General features: G+C 42.6%; 1 protein-coding gene across 3 annotated transcripts in view; it reads right to left on the bottom strand.

Annotated features, from left to right (window-relative positions):
* Window positions 1-5208: 5208 nt before the first annotated feature.
* LOC113014573 (CMP-N-acetylneuraminate-beta-galactosamide-alpha-2,3-sialyltransferase 1-like) overlaps window positions 5209-26617 on the bottom strand; it is a 29078-nt gene continuing 7669 nt past the window's right edge. Inside the window, exon 7 of one of the 3 annotated variants that reach the window (XM_026156203.2) lies at window positions 5209-5481. In XM_026156203.2, the coding sequence (XP_026011988.2) occupies window positions 5224-5481 (258 nt within the window). In that variant the 3' untranslated portion in view covers window positions 5209-5223. Of the gene's footprint in view, window positions 5482-15828; window positions 21390-26617 lie in introns of those variants that run through there. The other 2 variants (XM_080296756.1, XM_026156204.2) reach the window with 2 other exon arrangements.

Genomic DNA, 26617 nt, shown 5'->3' with positions numbered 1-26617 from the left:
TATGCAGTTTTTGCAAAGCTATATGTGGAAGGAAACTGTAACCTAGGACAAGCTGATGGCATAAGATGTAAGTACAACTCCTCCAGTTTCATATGCAAAAAAAATTATTGCGCTAGCTTACGTGGTTGCAGAGCTACCGGGATTTAAAAATAGTTACGCAAAACAGAGCGTGCCCGCTCTGACTGGCTTTAAAGGGTTAACAGTTCCCAGAGTCAGAACCAGACACGGAGAAGCTGCATTCAGCTTTTATGCTCCTTATATCTGGAACAAACTCCCAGAAAGCCTCAGATCAGCTGAAACACTCAGTTTGTTTAAATCCAGGTTGAAGACTCACCTGTTCTCAGCTGCATTTGAATAAAGCACCAAATCCACACTTTTAAGCTTAAATTTCAAAACTAACATTTTAACTACTGATTTTATCTATTGTTCTGATTTTATCTGTTTTGATTTTATATACTGTTTTGTTTGTTTGTTTGTTTTTGTTTGCTTGTTTTAATCAATTTTAAATCATGCTTTTTATTTGTTTTTGTTTCTAATGTCTCTGTAAAGCACTTTGAATCACCTTGTTGTTGAATTGTGCTATACAAATAAACTTGCCTTGCCTTGCCTTGAACAGTCATATAAGATTAGCTAGTAAATAACAAATAGTTAATGTTGTTCATGAGACTAAAGTCAGTGTAAATATGATATGGCCAATATTATAGTTATTATATTAATCATTATTAGTTATTACAGCAGTGAGTTTGAACTCTCAAATCAAATCACTTCTATTGTCACATCACATGTGCTATGGTCAACACTGTTGTTTTAATATGTGCAATATAAATAAATTTTGATTTGATTTGATTTATTTTTAGCTCCATTCTGCTGCTGATACATACTTTAGGTTTCTGAACATTAAACTTGTTGCTAGGGATGGGTATCATTTAGGTTTTATCCGATACCGGTGCCAAATCGGTACTTTTGAAACGGTGCCGGTGCTTAAACCGCTGCTTAAAGAATGGAGAACACAAAATTTGTCGAAAAACCTCTCATGTTCAGCTGTTTTTTGTAAAAAGATAACAATGTTAGCCTTTTCTGCAGCTATGGGGCATATATGGTATCACTCTTGGCTGGAAGCAGTGCTTAAACAATGGAAAAAACACAAACTTTGTCCTAAACCTCTCATGTTTAACTGTTTTCCACTTTTTCTTTGGTCTTTTTAGCCTTTTTGGCCAGGGTGAAGGGAGTATCTGCCATCAAACAAGAGGACAGCCGCATGTAGCTATGATGATGTTTGCTAGTTCAGCCTACATGCATTAATGTAATAACGTGGTTAGCCTACTCAACGTAAATTACACACGAACAACATTAAGCTACTCACGCAGAGACGAACGGCTGCTGCCATCATCATCTGTCATCATTTCTGCTACACTGGCAGGGCTAGGGGCCAGGACTCTCCTCTTCGTGTTTTTGGGGGATGTTGCATAACAGGCAACCCACCCGCAGTATATGTGCTCGGTGTGAGGTCTCGCAGCAAGCTATCAAATACGGCGCATTTTTCGGCTTTAAAAAAAAAAACGCTATGCGTCGCCAGGTGTTTCATCGGATTCGAGGTGTTACCTCCTTTGACAGTATCACAATATCAGCTTAAAGCACTTGTTGCAGGCTGCTGAGTTTGCATATTTTGCTGTGAAGTACAGCCAGACTTTTGACCGCTTCGCCTTGGACATTTTTAATCTGTAGCTCTGCTCTAAAAGAACGTACGTACCTGGGCCCGCCTAATATCTTCGGAAACGTAAAATGATTGGCTAGAAGTGTATCACAGCTCAGGAAAAAAAAGCACCGAAATGTGCGCTGCTTTTCGGTCTGGTTACTACCGTTTATGTCAGAACCAGTGCCATGATGGCACCAGACACCGGTACCCATCCCTACTTGTTGCTGCCTTTCATAGTGTGTAACTTGAAGGCCCTGAGTACTTTCTCCCACACTGAAAACACTGGGATGATAAAATTATTTGAACATTACCTAATAAGACTGATTCAGGACAGACAATTAGTTATGTTAAACTTTTCTAGCAGTCCTTCACAAACAGGGAACAGTCTGTCTATTCTCTCCATCTGTCAGCTGCTGCTGGCTCTTCCTCCTCCTCTTCCTCACACACTGCTGAGTTTGTCCTGGTGGATCATCAGGGGTGCAAAGCCTCACAGATGATGTGCAGCAGTGGGTCCCTCAGTCTGTCCTCACTCTGGACACTTGCAGTTGTCACACATGGAAATCAAATGTGTGATAAGCTGCAGGATTCAAACACAAGTGTAACTTATAAATACATGTTCATACTTTTATTACACAATAAGAGAGAGTGCAGGACAGACAGACAGGTGACAGTCTCAGGTGTATACACTGCTACAAGACAGCACAAGAGAAGGAGGATTTAGTGTTTGTGTTATTACGAGTGCTCAACAAGAAGAGTTCCCAGCTGGTACAGTGGACACATGTGTGACTCCTGTGATTGTCAGCTCGTTCAAACACATGTTGAAGTCCGTTTGGCTCGACACCACCGAACAGAGGCAGCAATATAACATAGCTAACATTAACAGTGCAGTGACTCCTGCTTGTGCCGTGATATTCAGGACTGCAAACCGAGCAGCATCACTGACTTTCAGCTTGTTGTGTTTGTGGATATATGCCTGACTTTAATTATCCACAAAATCATCTCATTCTCTGTAAGATTAAAGTCAACTATTGTATTATTATATTTTAAAGGCTTTAAAAGTAAGTAAAACCTGAACGTACAAACATCGCTAATGGCAAATAAGTTTGTCGACATGTGGCCAACAGCAATGTTTTAATGCTCCTCATTATTAAACATTTGCACAGAAATAAGTGACATAATATTCAGTACTTACTTTTAACAGTTTACTCTTCGGCCGCTCCGCTTCTGCCGTCTGCGGCAAAATTATCCACACCGACTGCCGCGCTATGAATTGTGGGATATGTTGGGCCACGAAGTCTACACTGCCACAGCCTTAAAATTCAGGGAAATGAAGGACGCATTTGAGGGCCGCATTTCGAGCACCCTTTGAATTGGGACAGCCTACGGCGCGCCACTGTGACGTAATCGGCCTTAAAATGCAGCCTTTAAGGCTGCAGACCCTGAATTGGGATACAGCCGCTGTTTCGGTACCTGGTGGTCTTAGTCCGGAGGCTCCTGTAGCGCCTCCCAGAGGGCAGGAGGGTGACGAGTCCATGTGATGGGTGATTTTCCCAGCCCTTTTCAGACACCGCTTCCTGTTGATGTCCTTTATGGCAGGAAGTGGTGCTCCGGCGATGCGCTGGGAAGTTTTCACGACCCTCTGCCACGCCTTCCGGTCCGAGGCAGAGCAGTTCCCGTACCAGACTGTTATGCAGTTGGTCAGGATGCTCTCGATGGTGCAGCGATAGAAGTTCACCAGAATGTCTGAGGACAGGTGGTTCTTCCTCAGAGTCCTCAAGAAGAAGAGGCGCTGGTGAGCCTTCTTGACCAGCTTGGAGAAGTTGGTCGTCCAGATGAGATCCTCGGAGATGTGGACACCCAGGAACTTGAAGCTGCTCACATGCTCCACAGCCGTCCCCTTAATGTGGATGGGTGGATGTGGGTCAGCATTCCTCCTGTAGTCCACGATGAGCTCCTTGGTCTTCTCGGTGTTAAGCAGCAGGTTGTTTGTGTTGCACCACTCAGCCAGACGATCCACCTCCTCCCTGTAGGCGGCCTCATCGTTGTCACTGATGAGGCCAATCACTGCGGTGTCGTCTGCAAACTTAATGATGGTGTTAGAACCATCGGCAGGTCTGCAGTCGTGGGTGAAGAGGGAGTAGAGGAAAGGGCTCATCACACAGCCTTGTTCATCGTGATGGTAGATGAGCAGTGGTTATCCAGCCTGACATGTTGGGGGCGGTTGGTCAGGAAGTCCAGTAACCATTTGCACATGAGGGAACTGATGCCCAGGTCTGTCAGTTTCCTGATGAGTTGTGAGGGGAGGATTGGATTGAATGCTGAACTGAAGTCTATAAACAGCATTCTGGCATAGGTGTTGTTGTTGTCCAGGTGTGAGAGGACAGAGTGCAGTGCGATGGAGTCTGCATCCTCTGTGCTCCTGTTCTGGCGGTATGCAAATTGGTGGGGGTCCAGGGTGGGGGGGGAGACAGGATTTGTGTGCTAGGACCAGCTGCTCTAAGCACTTAGTGATGATGGGGGTGAGTGCTACTGGGCGGTAGTCATTGAGGCTAGATGGGTTGGAGTTTTTGGGTATCGGGACAATTGGGCCGGAACCACAGCAGGCCGGTACCACAGCATGGGCCAAAGACAGATTGAATATGTCTGTGAGCACTCCTGCAAGCTCCCCAGACCACGCTCTGAGAACACGCCCAGGGATGCCATCAGGGCCTGCAGCCTTGTGGACATTGATCCTGCTCAGCACCGCTCCTACATCGGTGGGGGAGAGAGTCAGAGGTTGGTGGTCTGGCATCACGTCTGCTTTGGTTGTGGTTGTGGGGTTCCCTCGCTCAAAACAAGCATAAAAGTTGTTGAGCTCGTTGAGGAAGGAGACATCAGAGGATGCGGAGGAGGGTTTGGTGGTCCTGTAGTCTGTAATGGTCTGGAGTCCTTGCCACATGCGTCGGGGGTTGGAGTTGGAGAAGTGTTCTTCTACCTTCTTTTTGTAGTGGTGTTTGGCTTTTTTGATACCCTTCTTTAGATTAGCCCTGGCTGTACTGTAGGCGTGTGCATCTCCTGACCTAAAGGCGGTGTTGCGGGCCTTCAGGAGGAGACGAACATCCCGGTTCATCCAAGGCTTCTGGTTGGGGTACATAGTGATCCGTTTCTGGGTGGTGACACTGTCTGTGGTTTTGGAGATGTAAATGGCCTGCATTTGTATAGCGCTTTTCTAGTCCATAGGACCCCAAAGCGCTTTACACTACATTCAGTCATTCACCCATTCACACACACATTCACACACTGGCGATGGCAAGCTACATTGTAGCCACAGCTGCCCTGGGGCGCACTGACAGAGGCGAGGCTGCCGGACACAGGCGCCACCGGGCCCTCTGACCACCACCAGTAGGCAAACATGGGGTTAGTATCTTGCCCAAGGATATTTGGCATGCAGCCAGGATGCAGCCTGGGATCGAACCACCGACCTTCTGATTAGTGGCTGACCTGCTCTGCCACCTGAGCTACAGCCACCAGAGTGAATGTGTCAGGTTTCAGTTAACGGACTCAGGCGCAGACCGGGACTCCTTACAGGATTTACAGATTTTATTTACACAACGACACCAGGTGATGCTATTTACAAAGTGCTGGAGGGAGGGGAGGGGGGTCCAGGGTTCCGGGGTATGTGAGGGAAAAGACGGGAATCTGACGTCCTCCAAAGGCTCTCTCTCTTCACTCCCCACACTGGGGAAACACCATCCACTCACTCGTCCACGGGATGACAGGCAGGCAGGGAAAGGTCCGGGATAGATCTGTACACAGAGATTATAGTTAGAGGCGAACAGACGGAACGAACTCACAGATCCTTATTTACAATCTACTGAGCGACTGACGCTGATAACTCAACGATCCAGCGACGAGTGACACAGTGCTGCTGTCTTAAATCGGCCTTGTGATTATCCCGATCGGCAGCAGGTGCGTGGGCCAGGGGCGGGAGCCCATAATGAGCATCGCCCCGGCAGGAGAGAGAGAGAGAGAGAGAGAGAGAGAGAGAGAGAGAGAGAGAGAGAGAGAGAACATGTTGCCTAATACAGAATCAGCTGGTGAGGCACAGGGACCATGACAGAATGTAATCCAGTACAGATGAGGCGTACTGGTCCAGGTCTGTGTGGGTGAACATATTCCAGTCTGTGTTTTTAAATCTGTTCTGGAGAACTGCGTCTGTCCCCTCTGGCCACACTTTAATTGTCCTAAGTTTCACACGTTGTATGAGTGGTGAATACAGAGGTGTGAGGAACAGGGAGAGATGATTGTCCAATGTGGGGGAGGGGTGTTTCTTTGTAAGCTCCAGCCAAGTTGGAATAAACATGGTCTAAAGTAGTGATGTGCGATACCACTGATTTCCTTTCCGATCCAATACCAAGTAATATTCATGGTGGTATCGACGATACTGATCCGATACCGATACTTTATACAAAAATGTATTTTATTTATTGTATCTCAAATTATAGCGTCATAATGATTACAGGACATCAGATTACTTGTTCTTATCACTTAATAATGTTCATCAAACCCAGTTTGCAGCACAAACTGGGTTTGATTTGCAAAAAACAGTGCTGATGATTCAATGAGGTTACTAAAACCAGCGTAAGTTGTCTCCACAAAGCCACCAGATCCTGCCAAAAGAACTACAATAGCATATCCTCATTAATACTTCTCTGCCACTGATGTCACTGTGATCTTTTATTTTTTCAACTCACAGTGATTAGGCCTTCAGTGAAACTTGTGGTATTTATTCTAACCTTGTGTGTCTTGTGTGTTTTTTTTATTGGGGCGACCGTGGCTCAGGGGGTTGGGAAGCGTATCTGTAACCGGAAGGTCGCCGGTTTGATCCCCGGGCTCTCTGTCCTGGTCGTTGTGTTCTTGGGCAAGACACTTTACACTACCGCCTACTGGTGATGGCCAGAGGGGCCGATGGCGCGATATGGCAGCCTCGCTTCTGTCAGTCTGCCCCAGGGCAGCTGTGGCTACATCTGTAGCTGCCTTCACCAGTGTATGAATGTGAGAGTGAATGAGTGTATGAATGTGAGAGTGAATGAATAGTGGAATTGTAAAGCGCTTTGGGTGCCTTGAAAAGCGCTATATAAATCCATTATTATTATTATTATTATTATTTTGTTCTCATCCCGCAGTCCTCATCCCTCATCACTTGTCTTTATGGATGTCTCTGTGCCTGGAGTCTGTGACATTGTGTTATTTTTTTCCCTTACATGCTTTATTAATGGAATCTATTATTTAAACATTTGGGCCACCTCCTCTAGCTTGAGGGTAGGGTAACTGGTAAATTCAAAGCTTTGCTTTTACACTCAGCTCTCTCTTTACCATGACGGACCAGTACAGCGTCTGCATCACTGCAGCCGCAGCACCAATTTGTCGGTCGATCTACCTTCACTTGTGAACAAGACCCAAAAATAAAATAGTATTATATTTTTTATATTTTTCTTATTTGTTTTTTGCAAGTGAAAGAACCATTGTTATAATTACTAAATAGAATGAAACAGTCTTGATAGCTGGGAATCGGTCCGCCAGGACCATTGCTCCTGGCCGCCGCCCGACTCACATTGCACCTGACCCCTTTGGTGCCTCCTGTGGGTGGTGGGCCTATGTCCCTTTTTCGGGCTGTGCCTGGCCGGGCCCCATGGACTAACGCCCGGCCACCAGACGCTTGCCCTCGGGCACCCTATCCCGGGCAGGCTGAACTGTTCCCTCGATGGTCTCTTCATAGGGGACTTCTCACCCTTAGAGATAGGGTGAGAAGTTTTTAAGTAAGATCATTGAAAAAGTAGTTTCTCAACAGCTCAGTTACTTCTTAAAACAGAATAATTGCTACGATGCCTTCCAGTCAGGTTTTAGACAGAACCACAGCACTGAAACCGCTCTGACCAAAGTGTTTAATGACATATGTCTGAATACAGACAGTGGAAAAATGTCAGTCCTAGTTTTACTGGATCTCAGTGCAGCATTTGATACAGTTGACCACAACATATTACTCAAACGACTGGAGAACTGGACAGGTCTTTCAGGAACTGTACTAAACTGGTTCAAAACATACGTAGAAAACAGGAAATACTTTGTATCAATAGGTAACTTCACATCTGAGCAGACAAGTATCACATGTGGAGTTCCCCAAGGTTCCATCTTGGGACCCCTTCTGTTTAACATCTACATGCTCCCACTGGCACAGATTATAAACAACAACAAAATAAACTATCACAGCTATGCAGATGACACACAAATATATATCACAATGTCACCAGGAGACCGAGGCCCTGTACAGGCTCTTGGTAAATGCATTGAGGAAATCAATGACTGGTTGTGCCACAATTTTCTCCAGCTAAACAAAAACAAAACTGAGGTAATAGTCTTTGGCGCCAAAGAAAAACGATTACAGGTCACCAGAGAACTTCAATCTATACATCTAAAAACCACAAACCAGGCGAGAAATTTGGGTGTAGTGATGGATGCAGACCTAAACTTAGAAAAACACATTAAGACAATAACAAAGTCAGCTTACTATCACCTCAAGAATATATCAAGGATAAAAGATCTGATGTCTCAACAGGACCTGGAAAAACTAGTCCATGCATTCATCTTTAGTAGGCTTGATTACTGTAACAGCATCTTTACAGGTCTACCTAAAAAATCAGTCAGACAACTACAGCTCATTCAGAACTCTGCTGCTCGAGTCCTCACTAAGACCAAAAAAGTGGACCACATCAGTCCAGCTCTCAGGTTCTTACACTGGCTGCCTGTCTGTCAGAGGATAGACTTTAAAGTTCTGATGCTGGCCTATAAAGCTCTGAATGGTTTAGGACCAAAATACATCAATGACCTCCTGACCCAGTATGAACCATCCAGATCCCTCAGGTCATCTGGATCCGGTCTTTTATCAGTTCTCAGAGTCAGAACCAGACACGGAGAAGCTGCATTCAGCTTTTATGCTCCTTATATCTGGAACAAACTCCCAGAAAGCCTCAGATCAGCTGAAACACTCAGTTTATTTAAATCCAGGTTGAAGACTCACCTGTTCTCAGCTGCATTTGAATAAAGCACCAAATCCACACTTTAAGCTTAAATTTCAAAACTTACATTTAACTACTGATTTTATCTACTGTTCTGATTTTATCTGTTTTGATTTTATATACTGTTGTTTGTTTGTTTGTTTGTTAATTAGTTAGTTAGTTTATTTGCTTGTTTTAATCAATTTTAAATCATGCTTTTTATTTGTTCTTGTTTCTAATGTCTCTGTAAAGCACTTTGAATCACCTTGTTGTTGAATTGTGCTATACAAATAAACTTGCCTTGCCTTGCCTTGCCTCTTTCCATGATGGCAATGAAAGTTGATTCTTGAATAGGCCTAATTGGCATGTTAGTTCTCTCTTGTAAAATTCATATTTTTACGTTTCAAGGAATTTTGGGGTATTATTTGTGCTATTTCTACTATGTTACTTAGATATAAATCACTTAGATAAGTCAATGTTTTTGCAATCACCAGCTGCTGAGGCATCAGCTTAGTTGAAAGGAATATTGACAAAGAAGGTGTGGATGCAATTTAAAGTTGCCAACGCATTAACTGTCAAAGCTACAGAGGAAAGGACTCGTAATAATGTGTTAAATTAGTTCTAGATTTGTACTTTATTTTGTGACCAGCAGAGATGGGCAGTAACGCGTTACTGTAATCTGATTACTTTTTCAAGTAACGAGTAAAGTAAGGGATTACTATTGCAAAAACGGTAATTAGATTACCGTTACTTTCCCGTAGGAACACTGCGTTACTGCGTTACTAAAACCGTGATTTTTTGCGAGAATGTCTCACGACAGTGACGTAAGCGAGTGCGCCGTTCGTGACAACAGCTGTGTGCAGATCAACAATGGATCACATATCGAGTGCGGGAGAGAGTATGAGCGTGCAGCGTGGAAGTACTGACCTTACTTTGAGTTTGATTCCATAAAAAGTGACAAAAACATTAGCGTCCATCGTGCGTGGGAAGAAAACTTCTTTTTACAGCGAAAAAAACCCCTAAACTTCCAAGCAAGCACCGAGTGCACAACGACGTAATGGGAAATTCACAGAGAAACCCGCGGATTCTTCAACTGACCGCGGCACACCTGCACCAGGGTAAACCTCCGCCTGCCCTAGTCCTGCTTTACAGGTGAAAATAGAGCAACAGGACCGCTGAGTCTTTGACTTTATTTATTTTCTGCTGTGTTTTACTTGCATCTATTTGAAAGAGTGAGTGTAAACACAATTTTTTTTTTTTTATGTGCTGGAATGTGCAGAAAATAGGTTTAAATGTTAAACTAACTTATTCAAGTCAGAGAATGTTGCATATAATTAACTTTTTGCCGGATGCATAAAGTTAAAAGATTAAAACTGATAAAACAAGTTAGAAAAGAGACTTTTCCATTTGATTACATTTTGTATGATGGATTATGTAAAAAAAGTAGAATTGGGCTGAAAGATCTATCACTTTATCACCTCTTCAGGTTGTAAATCGTGTTTTTAAAAAGTAACTAAGTAACTAAGTAATTAATTACTTTTGAAAATAAGTAATCAGTAAAGTAACGGGATTACTGATTTTCAAGTAACTTGACCAACACTTGTGACCAGTATGACTCATACTAGTGTTAGGTTGAAATTATTAAATGTTGCCATTATTGTACTTAAATTTGTAAGCCTTGCCTTAAACTGTATGCTCAGAGACATTCTTTTGTTTCTATTGTCCTCCCTAGCTTGTTGAATGGTGAGGGGGGCTATAGTGTAACTGCAGGCACATTCTATGTAAGAAGTGTGACTTCCTGGCCTTTATGTGTATGGTGAGACGGTTAAAAAGGCAGGGGTGAGGGGAAATGACCCTTTGTGATCAGCAGGAAGTCACACAAATGCACCCCCATCCACACACACTCACTCACTCACATACACACACACACACATACATACACACACATATAAAGTGCCTGACACACCACAGGGGGTTTTACAATGGGTGTTTGTGTAAACTGTGTGTCACACAATAAAAGGCTGCAGGGGGTGCTGGTTCTTTGGACTTGTTTGGCATGGAGGGCAGAAATGCTGTCGAGCGGTCCATGCTAGCATGTGAAAACTGATCGCTGTTCTGTCTTGTGTGAGTACAAGAAAACAATTATTAGAATACAATGTGCTAAACTTGCTTAGATGAGAGGGTCCAGCAGTATATCAGAGGAATAGGGAAGGATTTCTGTGTGTTTTAGTTTGGCTTAGCTGTAGGCTTGAGAGTGTGTGGAATTGTGTAGAGAGAAAGAAATTTATTGACACTGGGGGTTTGCCTGTCATAAAAGGAGACAGGAAGCTACAGTGGGGGATGTGGATGCTGATGCTTTAACCTGAATCTAATAAACGGTCATAATTGTTATAAACTTAGAAGTAGGTTTGCAGGAGACTCTCCACCCTATCTGTAAATGTAAGACAACAAGAGGCCAGTGGCCCAGTGGATGCAGAGTGGGGGTCTCAGTGTCTGTAATATGTTAACTGTGTTTTGTATGTTGTCTAAAGGATTTGGTGTAGATTGAGTGAGGAGATTACTTTTATGACCGGCAGGAAGTCACATACACAGAGACACATACAGTGGGGCAAAAAAGTATTTAGTCAGCCACCAATTGTGCAACTTCCCTCACCTAAAATGATGACAGAGGTCAGTAATTTGCACCAGAGGTACACTTCAACTGTGAGAGACAGAATGTGAAAAAAAAAATCCATGAATCCACATGGTAGGATTTGTAAAGAATTTATTCGTAAATCAGGGTGGAAAATAAGTATTTGGTCAATAACAAAAATACAACTCAATACTTTGTAACATAACCTTTGTTGGCAATAACAGAGGTCAAACGTTTACTATAGGTCTTTACCAGGTTTGCACACACAGTAGCTGGTATTTTGGCCCATTCCTCCATGCAGATCTTCTCGAGAGCAGTGATGTTTTGGGGCTGTCGCCGAGCAACATGGACTTTCAACTCCCGCCACAGATTTTCTATGGGGTTGAGGTCTGGAGACTGGCTAGGCCACTCCAGGACTTCCAAATGCTTCTTACGGAGCCACTCCTTTGTTGCCCGGGCGGAAGACCCAGCCTCGTTTCATCTTCAAAGTTCTCACTGATGGAAGGAGGTTTTGGCTCAAAATCTCACGATACATGGCCCCATTCATTCTGTCCTTAACACGGATCAGTCGTCCTGTCCCCTTGGCAGAAAAACAGCCCCATAGCATGATGTTTCCACCCCCATGCTTCACAGTAGGTATGGTGTTCTTGGGATGCAACTCAGTATTCTTCTTCCTCCAAACACGACGAGTTGAGTTTATACCAAAAAGTTCTACTTTGGTTTCATCTGACCACATGACATTCTCCCAATCCTCTGCTGTATCATCCATGTGCTCTCTGGCAAACTTCAGACGGGCCTGGACATGCACTGGCTTCAGCAGCGGAACACGTCTGGCACTGCGGGATTTGATTCCCTGCCGTTGAAGTGTGTTACTGATGGTGACCTTTGTTACTTTGGTCCCAGCTCTCTGCAGGTCATTCACCAGGTCCCCCCGTGTGGTTCTGGGATCTTTGCTCACCGTTCTCATGATCATTTTGACCCCACGGGATGAGATCTTGCGTGGAGCCCCAGATCGAGGGAGATTATCAGTGGTCTTGTATGTCTTCCATTTTCTGATGATTGCTCCCACAGTTGATTTTTTCACACCAAGCTGCTTGCCTATTGTAGATTCACTCTTCCCAGTCTGGTGCAGGTCTACAATACTTTTCCTGGTGTCCTTCGAAAGCTCTTTGGTCTTGGCCATGGCGGAGTTTGGAGTCTGACTGTTTGAGGCTGTGGACAGGTGTCTTTTATACAGATGATGGGTTCAAACAGGTGCCATTCATACAGGTAACGGGTGGGGGACAGAAAAGCTTCTTACAGAAGACGTTACAGGTCTGTGAGAGCCAGAGATTTTCCTTGTTTGAGGTGACCAAATGCTTATTTTCCACCCTAATTTACGAATAAATTCTTTACAAATCCTACCATGTGAATTCATGGATTTTTTTTTCACATTCTGTCTCTCACAGTTGAAGTGTACCTCTGGTGCAAATTACTGACCTCTGTCATCATTTTAGGTGGGGGAACTTGCACAATCGGTGGCTGACTAAATACTTTTTTGCCCCACTGTACACCATGTTTTGACTGTTACGACACACCCACATGCACACTCACTCATGTGCACTCACACATACACACAGGTACGCGCATACAGTCACTCACGTTCTCGCGCATACACACACAGACACACAGAGTTTGCAGCACACCATGGGGGTTTTATGATGGGGTCGCTTCTATAAAGCTGACTATAACAAACAAAGGAGTGGAAGATTTGCAGAGGGACACCGGCCTTGCTTGTCTCCCCTTCTAGAAGATGCATGTTTAAATGAAGATGAATAAAGATGAATAAAGGTTTTGTTAAAATGACTACTGAGTCTGGTGCCGTCTCTGGATGCCCGAGGAATAAATAGAAACTGATTTCGTAACACTTGCTTTCTTCACGGGAATAAAGTCTGAACTAGAGGGCCTGCTGAGGTGCAGACCCAACAGCTAGTTACAAAGTTTTTCAGTTTAAGACTATTTTTCTTGCATAATAATAGCTATTAACTACTGACTAAAGCGTACAATATGCATATTTCAGTGTGTGAGTGATTCAGCGGTTTAGTAGACAGTCAACAGTGACTCCAGAAACATAAGTCTCATAAATATAAAGAGGACTCTAAATAAGTGACCGTACCCTATTATTAAAATTAAAAGTTGTAATTATTTGTTTCGTGGGGTCCTCTCCTAAACTTCTCCTGAAAAAATGCAGGCATCGTCAGGAAACGTTCAGTGTGTATACTTTATTCTGCTGGCCTCCCAGATGCATTATTTACAAAGAAAATAAACAACTAACTTATTCATCACTAAACAAAAATCTGTGTGCAGAACGCAAGAGGCTGAGCCAGCTTACATGTTAACCTCACTGTAACATCTCACGGACTGCCTTGGTAGGCCCTAGTGGCCTGCCTTTATATCCCATTGCCCCTCCCACTGGGCATAACAGTCATCCCTCCATCATTTCTTTCACAAAACAATCTTTTTTCCTCGGCTTATTTCCAGCTGTATTTCTACAATAATTCACAAATACATTTATAGCCACTTTCAGGCAGCCTACAGCATTTCATAATAAAAGAAAACCCAAACAAAAAATAATGCAGTTCATGTAACTCTACAAGTGTGCGCGAACCCACGATTTAAACCCCAGAACAGACCCCCAGACGTACCATCGTCTTGCCCAACTACTCGTGTAACTGACGATCACGGGGAGTCTACACAACCGGCTTTTTATTAAAGGTAAGTGGCAAAATATGTTGGCCGCAGCCACATTAACCCAGTGCGACGAGTGTAGAATCTAATGGTTGTTGTGTGTGTGTATGCACCCAGGTCAGCTGTCTGGGGCCCAGGGCGATGTAACTCCGTCACAATTTGTATGCAATTTATAACACGTAAATGTTCAAATCCATCAAAATATTGGGGAAAGAGAAAATGTATCCTGGCATATATCAGTACTTTAGGTACAGATATTTAATAGACACAGAGAAAGTTAAACTGTCCTCTGAAGACTTAAGGTTATTCACAATCTTATTTACATACAAATCCACCAGTGGATAGTGGAATTAAGATCTGGTGAATTTGGTAGTCAGCTTGGAAAACAGTCAGCCCATGTACAATGATGATGTGCAAACAAGATAAGATGACAGCATGACATTCCGTTCATTCCGAAACAGTCCTGCTAACCTATAAACATAAACATGTGCTTACAATACACCAAAACCAACAGTTTATGATTAGGCATGCTAAGGGGTGTTAACTCAATATTGGTCTCTGGTGACAGAAGATGGTATAGCATTGTGTGTAGAAAACACTCACTTGGCCACTCTAAGCATGTGCAAGTGTGACACCTACAAGTCTATGGTCACAGTTGTAATTGGTTTTAAATATTTAGTGATGTAAAAGGCGTTGTGGTATTGCACTTTTCAGTTAAAGTTATAAGGATGCAATTGGATGGCATCGCCACAAGGAGGAAGTAGCTCTGTACCTCAGATGAGGCAGAGCCTGCAGACCAAACACAACTCATGTTTCCTGTCTCTACTTTTATGTATAAGAACAGGTTAGTAGTTTGAGTTGGCTAACTGTGATGCACAAGGCAAGAAACTTTTTTCTGTCTTAGTTTAAAGGCCACAAATGTCATGAGAAAGTTTGTTTTCATTGAAAGAAACCGAACTCTCCTGCCATTCGCGATGGAAGCCGCAATTCCACTTGTAGTCTAAAGAGGTAGCCGGTCTTATTACACATTTTATTTTGTGGCAAATGTAGCTCCTAGATACACCTCTTCTATCCTGACATTACTGGTATGTTGACAGCTGATAAAGGTGGTTTCAACATAATCTAGTTTTTATTCTTTATGTTGTTATATGTATATAATCTGATGTAACTGTTTTTTGGGCAATTGTGGAATGTTTGTTTATTGTTTACAAATGTAATATATTGTTGAATCTGTTAAGATATAAAGAACTTACAACAGTAATAATGAGCAGGTTAATCGCAGTGTTGAGATTACTGCACAGAGATATTGTTGATGCTGGACAGCAGTAGAATTTAGTTACAGATTTTTTGTAAATAAGGACACTGATATACAACAATTATATTGTAGATTTATACTTGTGAGGAAAACAAGGTGATCAAATGGGTTTAACATGTAAACCAGATTCAAAGTTATGTTTTTTGCTAGAAGAGGAATGTTTATACGAACGGAGAAGAATGGTGTGAAATTCTGTTAATAAAAAGACGAAGAAGAGCCTGCAGACCAAACGCTACTCATGTCTCCTGCCTCTACTTTTCTGTATAAAAACAGACCCCATTGAAGGCCTGTAACACAAACACTAAGTTAAGGGTAACTTGATAACCTACAATACTTAGTCTTGAGTCCCCCCCGACTGCTTTAAATGTTGCGAAGAAACTGGGAAACGGGTGCATCGAATTATTGAAACATGTCCAAACTTAAATAGTGGTGAAGCAGTAACACAGTTGTTTATTGTTCCACTTTCACAAATAAAGAATCACTTTTTTGTGCAAAAATACTATATAATGTATCTCAAACAATATTTTTATGAAATATTCATTTTTGTGAAATAAAATTTAAGAAATTGGAACAAATGATACTGTTTCATGATTGGCTGCTAATAACAAACAGCATAAAATAAAAATTTAAAGGGCACATAAAATGCTACACATTTAGAGCCTAAATTACACCATTGAGCCCAGCTCTCAAAAACTGACATAGATTTAACACTGTCTGTGAAGCTGGATTTAAGAAATAAGTGCTTAAAGTCAAAGTTTTACAAACATATTTAGGTGACATTCTGTCAGCTCAGAAAGGCATCATCATGTGGTTGGAGGGGGGTAATAGTACATTAATTTATGCTAGTTAACTAAAGAAAACTAAAACTAAAGTCAATTTAAGGAGATAAAATTTGGGCTGTCCCTAGCTGCAACAATTAGTTTTATGTTAAGAAACAAAGGTTATACTGTTCACGTTCACTCCCGTTCACTCTGGTCTCGTAAGTTGCTATTCAATGGCTGCACTCAAACTGAAAAATCCAGCTGTTAGCTGTGATATACTAGCTTTTCTTCCAAACACAACTAAACAGTTTACAACATCACAAGTTATTAAATGCGTATCAGGTGCGGATCTAGAGAAATTTTGGCATGGAAATCAAAAGAGGTGGCAAAATCAAAGCCTTTTTTTTTTTTACATATAAGCAGGTGTTACATCCTGTAATGTGCATTACATATGGTTAAAATACATCAAATCCAGTAAGTATACAAGCTTCATATAAGTATAGTCTATAACTTTATTTTCTTTAGCCCAGATAATTAAACATTTCACTAACATAAAACGTGAATTTTTATGTACTATATAGCCTTATAATAATTATAATAAATAAGTATGTAGCCCAATATGTATAAAATCAAGAAATCTACACATCATGAGGTGGTTCATTTACAAATACAAGTCTAACTACAATTTCACACTCTTTTTTAATTTGAAATAAGGCTTCTTCTCAGGGTTAGGTTTCTTCTGCAGCTTTGTGGAAGTGATGTGCGATACCACTGATTTCCTTTCCGATTTACTGATCCAGTGCTGATACTTTGTACAAAATCTTAATGTGTTATTGTATTTCAAATTATATCTTCATAATGATTACAGGACATCAGACTACTTGAAATGTGCAATTCACTTGTATTTTTATTTTTTATTCCTATTTATTCTATTTATCCCCTTCGTATATTTTATTTATATTGTCTCTGTATTTATATATATGTGTGTGTAATATTCTGTAACTCTGTAACTTCTGTCGGTGCTGTGCTTTTTTGGAAATTGAATTTCCCAGAGGAACCCACCCGAGGGATTAATAAAGTTCTATCTATCTATCTATCTATCTATCTATCTATCTATCTATCTATCTATCTATCTATCTATCTATCTATCTACTTGTTCTTATTGTTTAATTATGAAGAATTGTCATATAGAAATAAAAAACCTGAAGTTGTCAGTTAGCTATTAGAACACATATATCGTGTCATTTAATATGTATATGCTTGCCTGGACATTTCATCAAAAACATTCAACATTCACACTTTCCCTCATTCATAGTAGTGCTGTGCTACACTACAAATTTTGGTGTCGATCCAATACCAAGAAAATACAGGGCCAGTATTGCAGATGTCCATCTATCCATCTTTTTCTGCTTATCCGGGGTCTTGTCCGGGGGAACACCAAGGCATTCCCAGATTAATGCCCGAACCACCTCAACTGGCTCCTTACGATGTGGAGGAGCAGCAGCGCTTCTCTGAGCCCTTCCCAGATGGCTAAACTTCTCACCCCATCTCTTAGGGAGAGGCCAGCCACCCTTCGAAGGCAGCCCATTTCGCTTGTATGCGCAATCTTTTTCTTTTGATCACTACCCACAGCTCGTGACCGTAGGGGGTAGGGACGTAGATCAATTTTTAGAACATAACTCCCACGATGAATGAGGGAACACTGTATGTGATACTAATTATGAAATATCATTCTTGACTATTTTTGATTTTACCTTGATATTTCACGTTTAGAAATGTTTTTTGTCTTGTCTTGTTTGGTATTCTTATTTTCAGAATACAGTCTCACATATGTCGATTTACAGTTATTTTTTCACTGACTACTGTATTAATACAACTGATCTGAAATCACTCAAAAAACCTAAAAACCGAATAGGGAAAAAGTGATATATTTTTATGTAAAAACCATAGACATGGTTACTGAATTATTTTCACAACTTGAAATGCAAATATAAAGAAATAAAAACCTATGCACAAATTTTGTAAACAATAAAGTTATACACAACAATTTCCCTAAAAATGCAGCCACTGCATCTGGCAATCACAAACAAAGGCAGCCAGTATATCACAGATGCAGAACGAAAACAGCAGAGCAGTGGGTGCCAACGACCAACTCCCAGACAACAGCCGGTGTCAGCATAGCCCCTCCCAAGAACCCTCAATGTCTATATGTATTTAAAATTTAAAGGTGGGCACAGACAAACAGCCACAGCTCCTATACCCTATACAAAATGTATTTCCGGGAAGAGTTAGTGAAACAAAATAATCAGCTGTCTTATTGTGTCTTGTGATACAACTTACATACTCTTTATTGCACAAGGTAGTAACAATCGATATTGTTGCATCTGTCCATCATCAGCTGTTTATTTTTGTTTTTTTCTTCTGACCAGCTTTCTGCACCACCTTTTCAACATCCTAATAATGATTACCACACAGCTTGTATGTGCAAAAATGAAATACATTCTTTGTAATTAAAAGCGGATTAAGTCTGATTTAAAGAATAATTAGTGGATCAACACTAGGCTGCTTAAAAAGTGTGGAAGGGCAATAGAGAATTTAAGAATATTTTCTTATTACAACTAGTAGTTTTCAGTTTACTTTTAGCTAACTATCATAATCTTGATGCCTACTCAAAAGAAACACTTATCCATCTATCCATCGTCTTCAGCTCTTATGTAGTTGGGTGTAGAGGAGAGGAAGCTCAATGCTATTTCCACTGTCACTGGAAGAAGGTACACCCTAGTCTTAGGACAGACAACTTTTCACACTCACATTAACATCTATGATTTAGAAGCACTAGTAAACCTGAAGACCTTGTCTTTGAATATATAAAAACACACCATGAGAATCAATTTTATAAAAAGAAATCTGATGACTCCTCTAAAGATAAAAACACTGAAGCACAAAATAAATTATGTTAACAATGAATTAAGCTGTACTGTAAACATTGGATTTAAAAAAGAGGAAGGGGAAACAAAGGAAAAAAATTAATGTCCTTTATACAATGTGATTTTCTGTATTTTGTGTAGCTGCTGAATAAGATTATATTCATATGTTCCTGGATGATATCCAGTTCCAAAATTTTGCTCTTTGATTTTTTCAAAGTAATGGCCCCAGTTTCCATTGCTGTCTGCTCCAAACCCAAAGACGCTGACCTGGACAAAAAAAAAAAGTAAATACATAAGAAATAAATAATGAAAGTTAAATTTCAATATGTCATATAATTTCAGCTTTGTCACAAGAGCTAACTGAACTAACTACAAAGAACAGAGGCCCCCAACCCCCGACGGCAGCCTCAGACTCGCAGAGCTCAATACCTTTTTGCTCAGTTGGAATCTCACCAACAAACTGGATCACCTGCAGTTTGGTGGTGAGAATGTCTGACATCCTCACAAACCAGCCTCAGTCAGTCCGACTTGACCATTCCCCCCAGGGCTGCATTTTCAGCCCCTGCTGTACAGTTATGATTGTACACCAACCCATCCAAACAACGTCATCATCAAGCATGCCAATGACACCACTTTGGTTGGGCTCATGTGTGTTGGAGATGAGACCGCATACAGGGAGGAGATAGAGAACTTGTCCCACTGGTGTTCAGCAAATCATCTGAAGATGAACGTCCTTAATCCTTTAAGACCTACCATAGAACCAAGTCCACCAGAGCTTATCTTTATAGTTTTACATTCTGTAGTGCCATTTCAAGTTCCTATACATCAGTACAACCGTTATAGCCCAAATATTAATAATATGTATGCATTAAGTCCATAGTAACTACATAAATTGCCAAAAAATGAAATAAACTACAAAAAAATTGAAAATCTTTTTCCTGCGATAGTTCGCGCTGAGGTCTATTCCAACGTAGGAAGTGTTTTGAACAGCTAATCGGATCGGCAAAGTGTGTTTCTGGAATATTACGTTTTTGTTGCTGCAAATGCTTTTTATGCAATTTTTGCAAAGCTATATGTGGAAGGAAACCGTGACCTAGGGCAAGCTGATGGCATAAGATGTAAGTACAACTCCTCCGGTTTCATATGCAAAAAAAGTTATTGCGCTAGCTTACGTGGTTCCAGTTCTACAGCGATTTAGAAATAGTTATGCAAAATGGAGCGCGCCCACTCCAACGGGTTTTAAAGGGTTAAAGGAAAAGAACTCACAAGGCACAGAGAGGTCCTCACCCCTCTGATTAAAAACACAGAACGGCTGGAATCTGTCCCCAACCTCAGGTTTCTGGGCACCCACATCTCTGCTGATCTCACCTGGACCCAATACACCAATACCCTGGTAAAGAAGGCCTAACAGTAGGAGAGCATGCTCTCCATTGAGGGCTACAATTGAGAACAGGAAGGTTGCACAGAGTGATTAACACTGTCAAAAAAGAATCATTGGCTGTCTTCTGGCACACCAGGATGCCAATAACAACAACCTTTATTTGTCACATACAGAGTACAGAGTACAACATGTAGTGAAATGTTTGTGTCCGAGGTGCGGACAAGCTGCATACGTAGCTGCGCCATTTTACAGCTTGGTTTTTGTTTTGTTTTTTTAGCATGTGGGGTCTAGCCAGGACCATTACTGGGAATAAAACTAGCGACTCCCGTTCCAAAGGCAATAACCCCCTACCCACACCTCACCAATCTGAGCCACATTCTTGATTTTTAGTTCACAAAGACTTCTCATAACCACTCCTGAAACTTTGAAGGTTTTAGCTTTTTATACAGTGAAGTTACAGGAGGATAAAAAAAAAAATCAGGTAAAATGTCCTTCGCTTGTTAAAATAATCCCGTCCGATACCACGTGAGAATAATAAATATAACATTTTCTGTTGTAACCCTCAAACTGAATGGTAATGCTGTGGAGGTATGTAATAACAACAGGGGAGGTCTCAGTGTCTCACTCCAACTTTATTAACTGACTCTCAGAACTTCACATATAGTAAGCGCCAAAATCTCCACCTCAGCACTTCCCTTCAACTTGGGTGTGAGTGGAGCCACCTGGTGGTCCGCTACACATACTGAACACACAGTCAGGTCTCTATTCAGTCCAGGACCCTGGGCCTAAGCAAACCCGAACGACTGAATCTGGGAGGGAGAGAACAGGTAGAGGAAGGTCCATCCCATGAACGAGGCTGGTGAAGGCGAGCAGGAAAGGCAGGAGGAGGCTCAAACGCCGGTGGTCCGGGGTAGTTCTGGGGGGAAAATCAGAGTCTGTCAACCCCATCGAAGGAGGGCAGCCACGGCGAGGGGCCATGGCTGGCACTACATTACTGTCCGGAAGAACATGTGCAGGTTTAAGTCTGTCAACACACACAGTCTCCCTTCGACCCCCAAAATCCAAAACAAAATGTTTCTGGCCCGGTTCGATAACCCTGAATGGGCCGTCATACAGCGGCCGCAGCAGTGTCCTGTGGGCATCGTGCCTGACAAAAACAAACTTAGCAGTCTCTAAAGTCTTTGGAACAAAAGTGTCAGGCACGCAATGGTGCACCGGACCAGGAACCCGAAGCGAGTACAAAAGCGGGTTGAGAGATAGCACTGATGGATCGAAGCAGGGAGGAGGATTTTCAGGCAAGAATTCTCCAGGCACGCGGAGTATGGAACGCCAGGACTGCCATAATGAATTAATTAAATACACCATTAAATAATTAATTAAATGTGGCAATAATTAATTAAAATTGGAATTAATTAATTAAATAAATAGTTATGACACATGTAATTAATTAATTATTGACACATTTAATTAATTATTTATGTATTTCACATTTTAATTAATTATTGACACATTTAATTAATTAATTATTGACACATTTAATTAATTATTTATGTATTTCACATTTTAATTAATTATTGACACATTTAATTAATTATTGACACATTTAATTAATTATTTAATGATATATTTATTTATTTCATTTTGGCAGTCCTGACGCCTGGCTCTCGTCATGAAATAATTTTATCTGTCAGCCTCACCCATCAAACTCAGGGGGCGGGGTTAACGCTGCCCATGCAGCTTCTCTAACATTTGATTGGTTGCCGTGCAAAGTAAGTCAAAACAGGTCGATCCTAGATAATCGATTGCTTGTGTAGACTTGGGGCAGCCAGTTATCCCAGAATGCAGATCAAATCACAGGCCGTTTTTCTGTCACCAGCTACACTTTTAACAGTGTTTTAGCCGCGAATGTCGCGCCGTATGTCTGGTCAGGTTGTCAACATAGAACATGTTTGCAAAAGTGCTCAGATGTTTTCAGAGATTTCACTAGCTCTGCTAACAGTTAGCATGCAGAGCGCACAGAGGGGGTACATTAACCGGTTTGTTTACATATTCCACTCTCCGTGTTCCACATGTTGCATTCGCAGATTCTCATTTTCACCGAACGATCGTCTCTTTCCGCCTGGTCTTGTGTCTCTGTGCTTCTGTAACATAAAGAACGAGCTGACATTTTTCTCACGAAACCAGCGATCAGCTCAGCAGACCCTCAGTTTACCTGCATGCATCCTCCTCCTCATCTGTCAGCTGTTTAACACCTGCTGCTAATTCAAGAAACACGCCTAGTTACCTGGTGATAGTCACAGTTTAACTGCACAAGATAAGTAAATATAGTATTTTCCCCGAGCGCAGAGCTGCTGGAGCTTGTTTCCTTACAGAGCACTTTATAGGCGAACAGCTTCATCAGCGGCTGATGTCCAATCACCAGCACACAGCTTTCAAACCTCAGCTGAGTTTTAGCTCTCAGTGGTTAAACGCTGGACTTCATTCACTCAGGTTCTGTCTGTCGGGTCACGTTTACTTCGCTGTTTTATTTACAACTGAGCAAATCGGTTTGGCTGAGGTTAAAGTTACGTTTCATAACTGCATAGTTTTACAGACGTTTAATGGTTCACTGGCACATGTGTTAGACTGAACTATCATCTAAATATCATCTGTTTTTTAATAGTTATTCAACTGTATTCTAAGCACCAGCTGTCTGTTAGAATGTGATTTTTTTTCTCTCTCTGTTGGCAGAGGTATAAAAATGCGCAGGAAAATCTGACGTGCATGGCGAACTTCACCGACGATATTTAGGGAGGAATAAACACACATCAAACATAAATGAACCATTTGCCTGTCTCCATAATTGAGAGCATTTTCTCTTCTTATGTCAACACTCTCTCTCTCTCTCTCTCTTTTTTTTTTTTTTTTTTTTTTTTTGCTTTTTCGGTCATGTTATGTTTACCTGTCAAAGGCTTGTTACAAACTATGAAACACATTGTGCAGACTTCTGGATGTTAGAAGAAAACGAATACTGCTCATGAATGAGACTAAAGGCAGGAAGGTGTCCTTTAAAACTAAACATGTTAATAGGACCTCCCTGTTTATATCATAGTTTATGATATAGCACGTGTATTTCAGTAATAGCCTGCTGAGGCCACTATACGTGCTGGCCTCATATCAAATGTGAAGGCAGACTGAGTCTATGTTTGACGTTTGTTTATATCTAATCTTCCTTTTCAAACATTTAAACAGCAGCGAGTCTGCAGCTGAGGGAATACAAATTCAAATTGTCGGAACAGGTTTGCTCGTTTCTTGGATTCATTTGGTGATTTATTAAATGTATAACTGTGTGGTGGGGCGTGGTCTGCGGTGCCGTGCAGGGAGGGCGGACGCACCTGCACGGCATCCTTAATCACGCCCGCCTAGTTAAAAACACGGGGACTGAGGGGTTTGGGGGTGTTGTGGTGTGGTGAGATGTAAATAAAGATGACTCTGAACGTTGCTCCGTGGTCCCGCCGTGTCTTATTCACGCCACATTGGTGCCGAAACCCAGGAGGCAGCACGGCGGGTCCATATCGGAGCCAGGGAATGGAGGAGCTGGCCCAGAGGGTGGCCGAAATGGCGGCCGCCCAGCGGGAGCAGGCGGCGGAGGTGCGTCGCCAGCAGGAAGAGCTGCAGGACCAGTCCGAGCGGCACCTGGAAAGGATTGGGGAGCTGGCGGCGCTGCTCTGGGCCTGGGCGCCACCCCCACAGGTGTGTCCCGAGGACAGTGAAGCGGTGGAGGAGCCGCGTGAGGCACCTCAGCAGCCGGAGGTGGCAGACAAGGCGCGCGGGGATCTGCGCCTGCCGGAGGAGGGGGAACAGCCAGGTGAAGGGCTGCTCCTGCCGGGAGTGGTGGATGAGCCGCTCCAACCGGAGGCGGCAGACGAGGTGCGCGAGGGTCTGCGCCGGTTGGAGAAAGAGGAGCTGCACGAGGGGCTGCTCGAGCCGGGAGTGGCGGCGGAGGGAGCAGTAGTGACGGAGGAGTCGCGCTATGGGCTGCTCCAGCAGGGAGCGACAGCGGTGACGGAGGGGCCGCGCAAGGAGCTGGAGGTCCCAGTGCCAGGGGAGCTTGCTCGAGTGGAACTGGCGAGCGAGGCGGGCGCCACGCTTGAGATCGCCGTGCTCGCCAGACCGGCCTCACCACCACCAGAGGCCTGTACACGCCACACCTCTGCCCAGCCACCTGTGAGCTGGGGCTCACGCTTGTGCCGGCCGCGCCGGGTGCACCTGTCACGTGTCCGACTTCCGAACCAGCTTTGCCTGCGCCGCTGGATTCGCGGGCGGCCGCCTGAACTCGCACCTCCCCGTCGCTTGGCCGGGGCCTGGGGGTGCCAGCTGTCCGGGCTGACTCCCTCTCCCACTGGCGGTGGGGGAGTAGGTTCGGCCGGATGGCTCCCCGGCCTCAATCGGGCGATTGGGGGTATGTGGTGGGGCGTGGTCTGCGGTGCCGTGCAGGGAGGGCGGACGCACCTGCACGGCATCCTTAATCACGCCCGCCTAGTTAAAAACACGGGGACTGAGGGGTTTGGGGGTGTTGTGGTGTGGTGAGATGTAAATAAAGATGACTCTGAACATTGCTTCGTGGTCCCGCCGTGTCTTATTCACGCCACAAACTGTTATTCTAATCTGCTGCTGAGTCTCTTACACTTTTCTTTATGCTGTATATTTTCACGTCTCTGGAATAGTTGGCAGTTAGATAGTCAGCTGGGAAACTTTGTGTTAACTCATGGAGCTGAGGATATCGTGGATATGCTGACCTCGCTGCGTGGTGTACAGAGCGAGGTCAGCATGATTAATATTCACAATAAAAATATTAGCCGAACATCATGAAGTCTGTATGTGTTTCATAGTGTCGAACAACCTTCGTACAGTTAAAGCCAGCAGTTACATGACGGAAACACCAACGTTATCTCTTTTATGTGTTTATACACAGGTCATGCTGATTACTGAACAAAAACCCAAAGATCAGATGTTAAACAGATTTATTTGCTCTCTCTCCTCCTTAAACATGTTTTTAATGTTAGTTATAATTCAGAATTGGCGACTGAAACACGTAGGACACATAAGAACATCAGGAAATAAAACACCGATAAATATAACCTCAGTAAAAGAAGTCAGCGGGGGTTACTACAGCTGTGTACCGGGGCCTGCGCTTTGTCGGTGGGATTGCTTGCGAGGCGAGCGGGTCTATCCCACGCTTTGCCGTGAGACTGGGACGACATCTCCGAAATCATCGAAACACTTTTGCAAAGAGGCTGTATCTTGACAAACCGACCAGACACATGAAGATTAAACCACTACATTCTCGGCTAAAAAAATATTAAAACGGTATTTGGTAACACACAAACAGGGTTTTTCAAAGCTCAGTTCTGTTAGCTTCCACATGCCGGTTGTGTGCTAGAAACAATGGCCACCAGGCCAAAGCAATGGTTTTGACTCGATCAGCGTTAACCCCGCCCCCTGAGTTTGATGGGTGAGGCTGACAGATAAAATTATTTCATGATGAGAGCCAGGCGTCAGGACTGCCAAAATGAAATAAATAAATATATCATTAAATAATTAATTAAATGTGTCAATAATTAATTAAATGTGTCAATAATTAATTAAAATGTGAAATACATAAATAATTAATTAAATATGTCAATAATTAATTAATTAAATGTGTCAATAATTAATTAAAACGTGAAATACATAAATAATTAATTAAATGTGTCAATAATTAATTAATTACATATATCATAACTATTTATTTAATTAATTAATTCCAATTTTAATTAATTATTGCCACATTTAATTAATTATTTAATGGTGTATTTAATTAATTCATTATGGCAGTCCTGGCGTTCCATAGCGGAGGGGCTGACCAAACACTAGCTCAGCTGGGGAAGCACCGAGATCCTCCTTAACCGCATTTTGCACAGAGAGACAAGGTACTTCCTATTGGAATGTGTGGTGTAGAATAAACCGCAGTGGGCGTGTGTGTGGTTGGAGGGTGTATTTGCAGTGTTGCCAACAAGTAAGGAAAATCGCTTTTGGCTGTCCTAAAAGTCGCTAGAAGTTGCTAAATGACATCGTCACAAGACTCCAGTGACACCAGAAAAAGTTGCCAGATTTGTCGCTAGT

The sequence above is a fragment of the Astatotilapia calliptera genome, chromosome 22, assembly GCF_964374335.1.
Source record: "Astatotilapia calliptera chromosome 22, fAstCal68.1, whole genome shotgun sequence".
Lineage (NCBI taxonomy): Eukaryota > Metazoa > Chordata > Actinopteri > Cichliformes > Cichlidae > Astatotilapia > Astatotilapia calliptera.
Note: the sequence above shows the minus strand (reverse complement) of the source record. Positions and strands in the feature narration are given on the sequence as shown.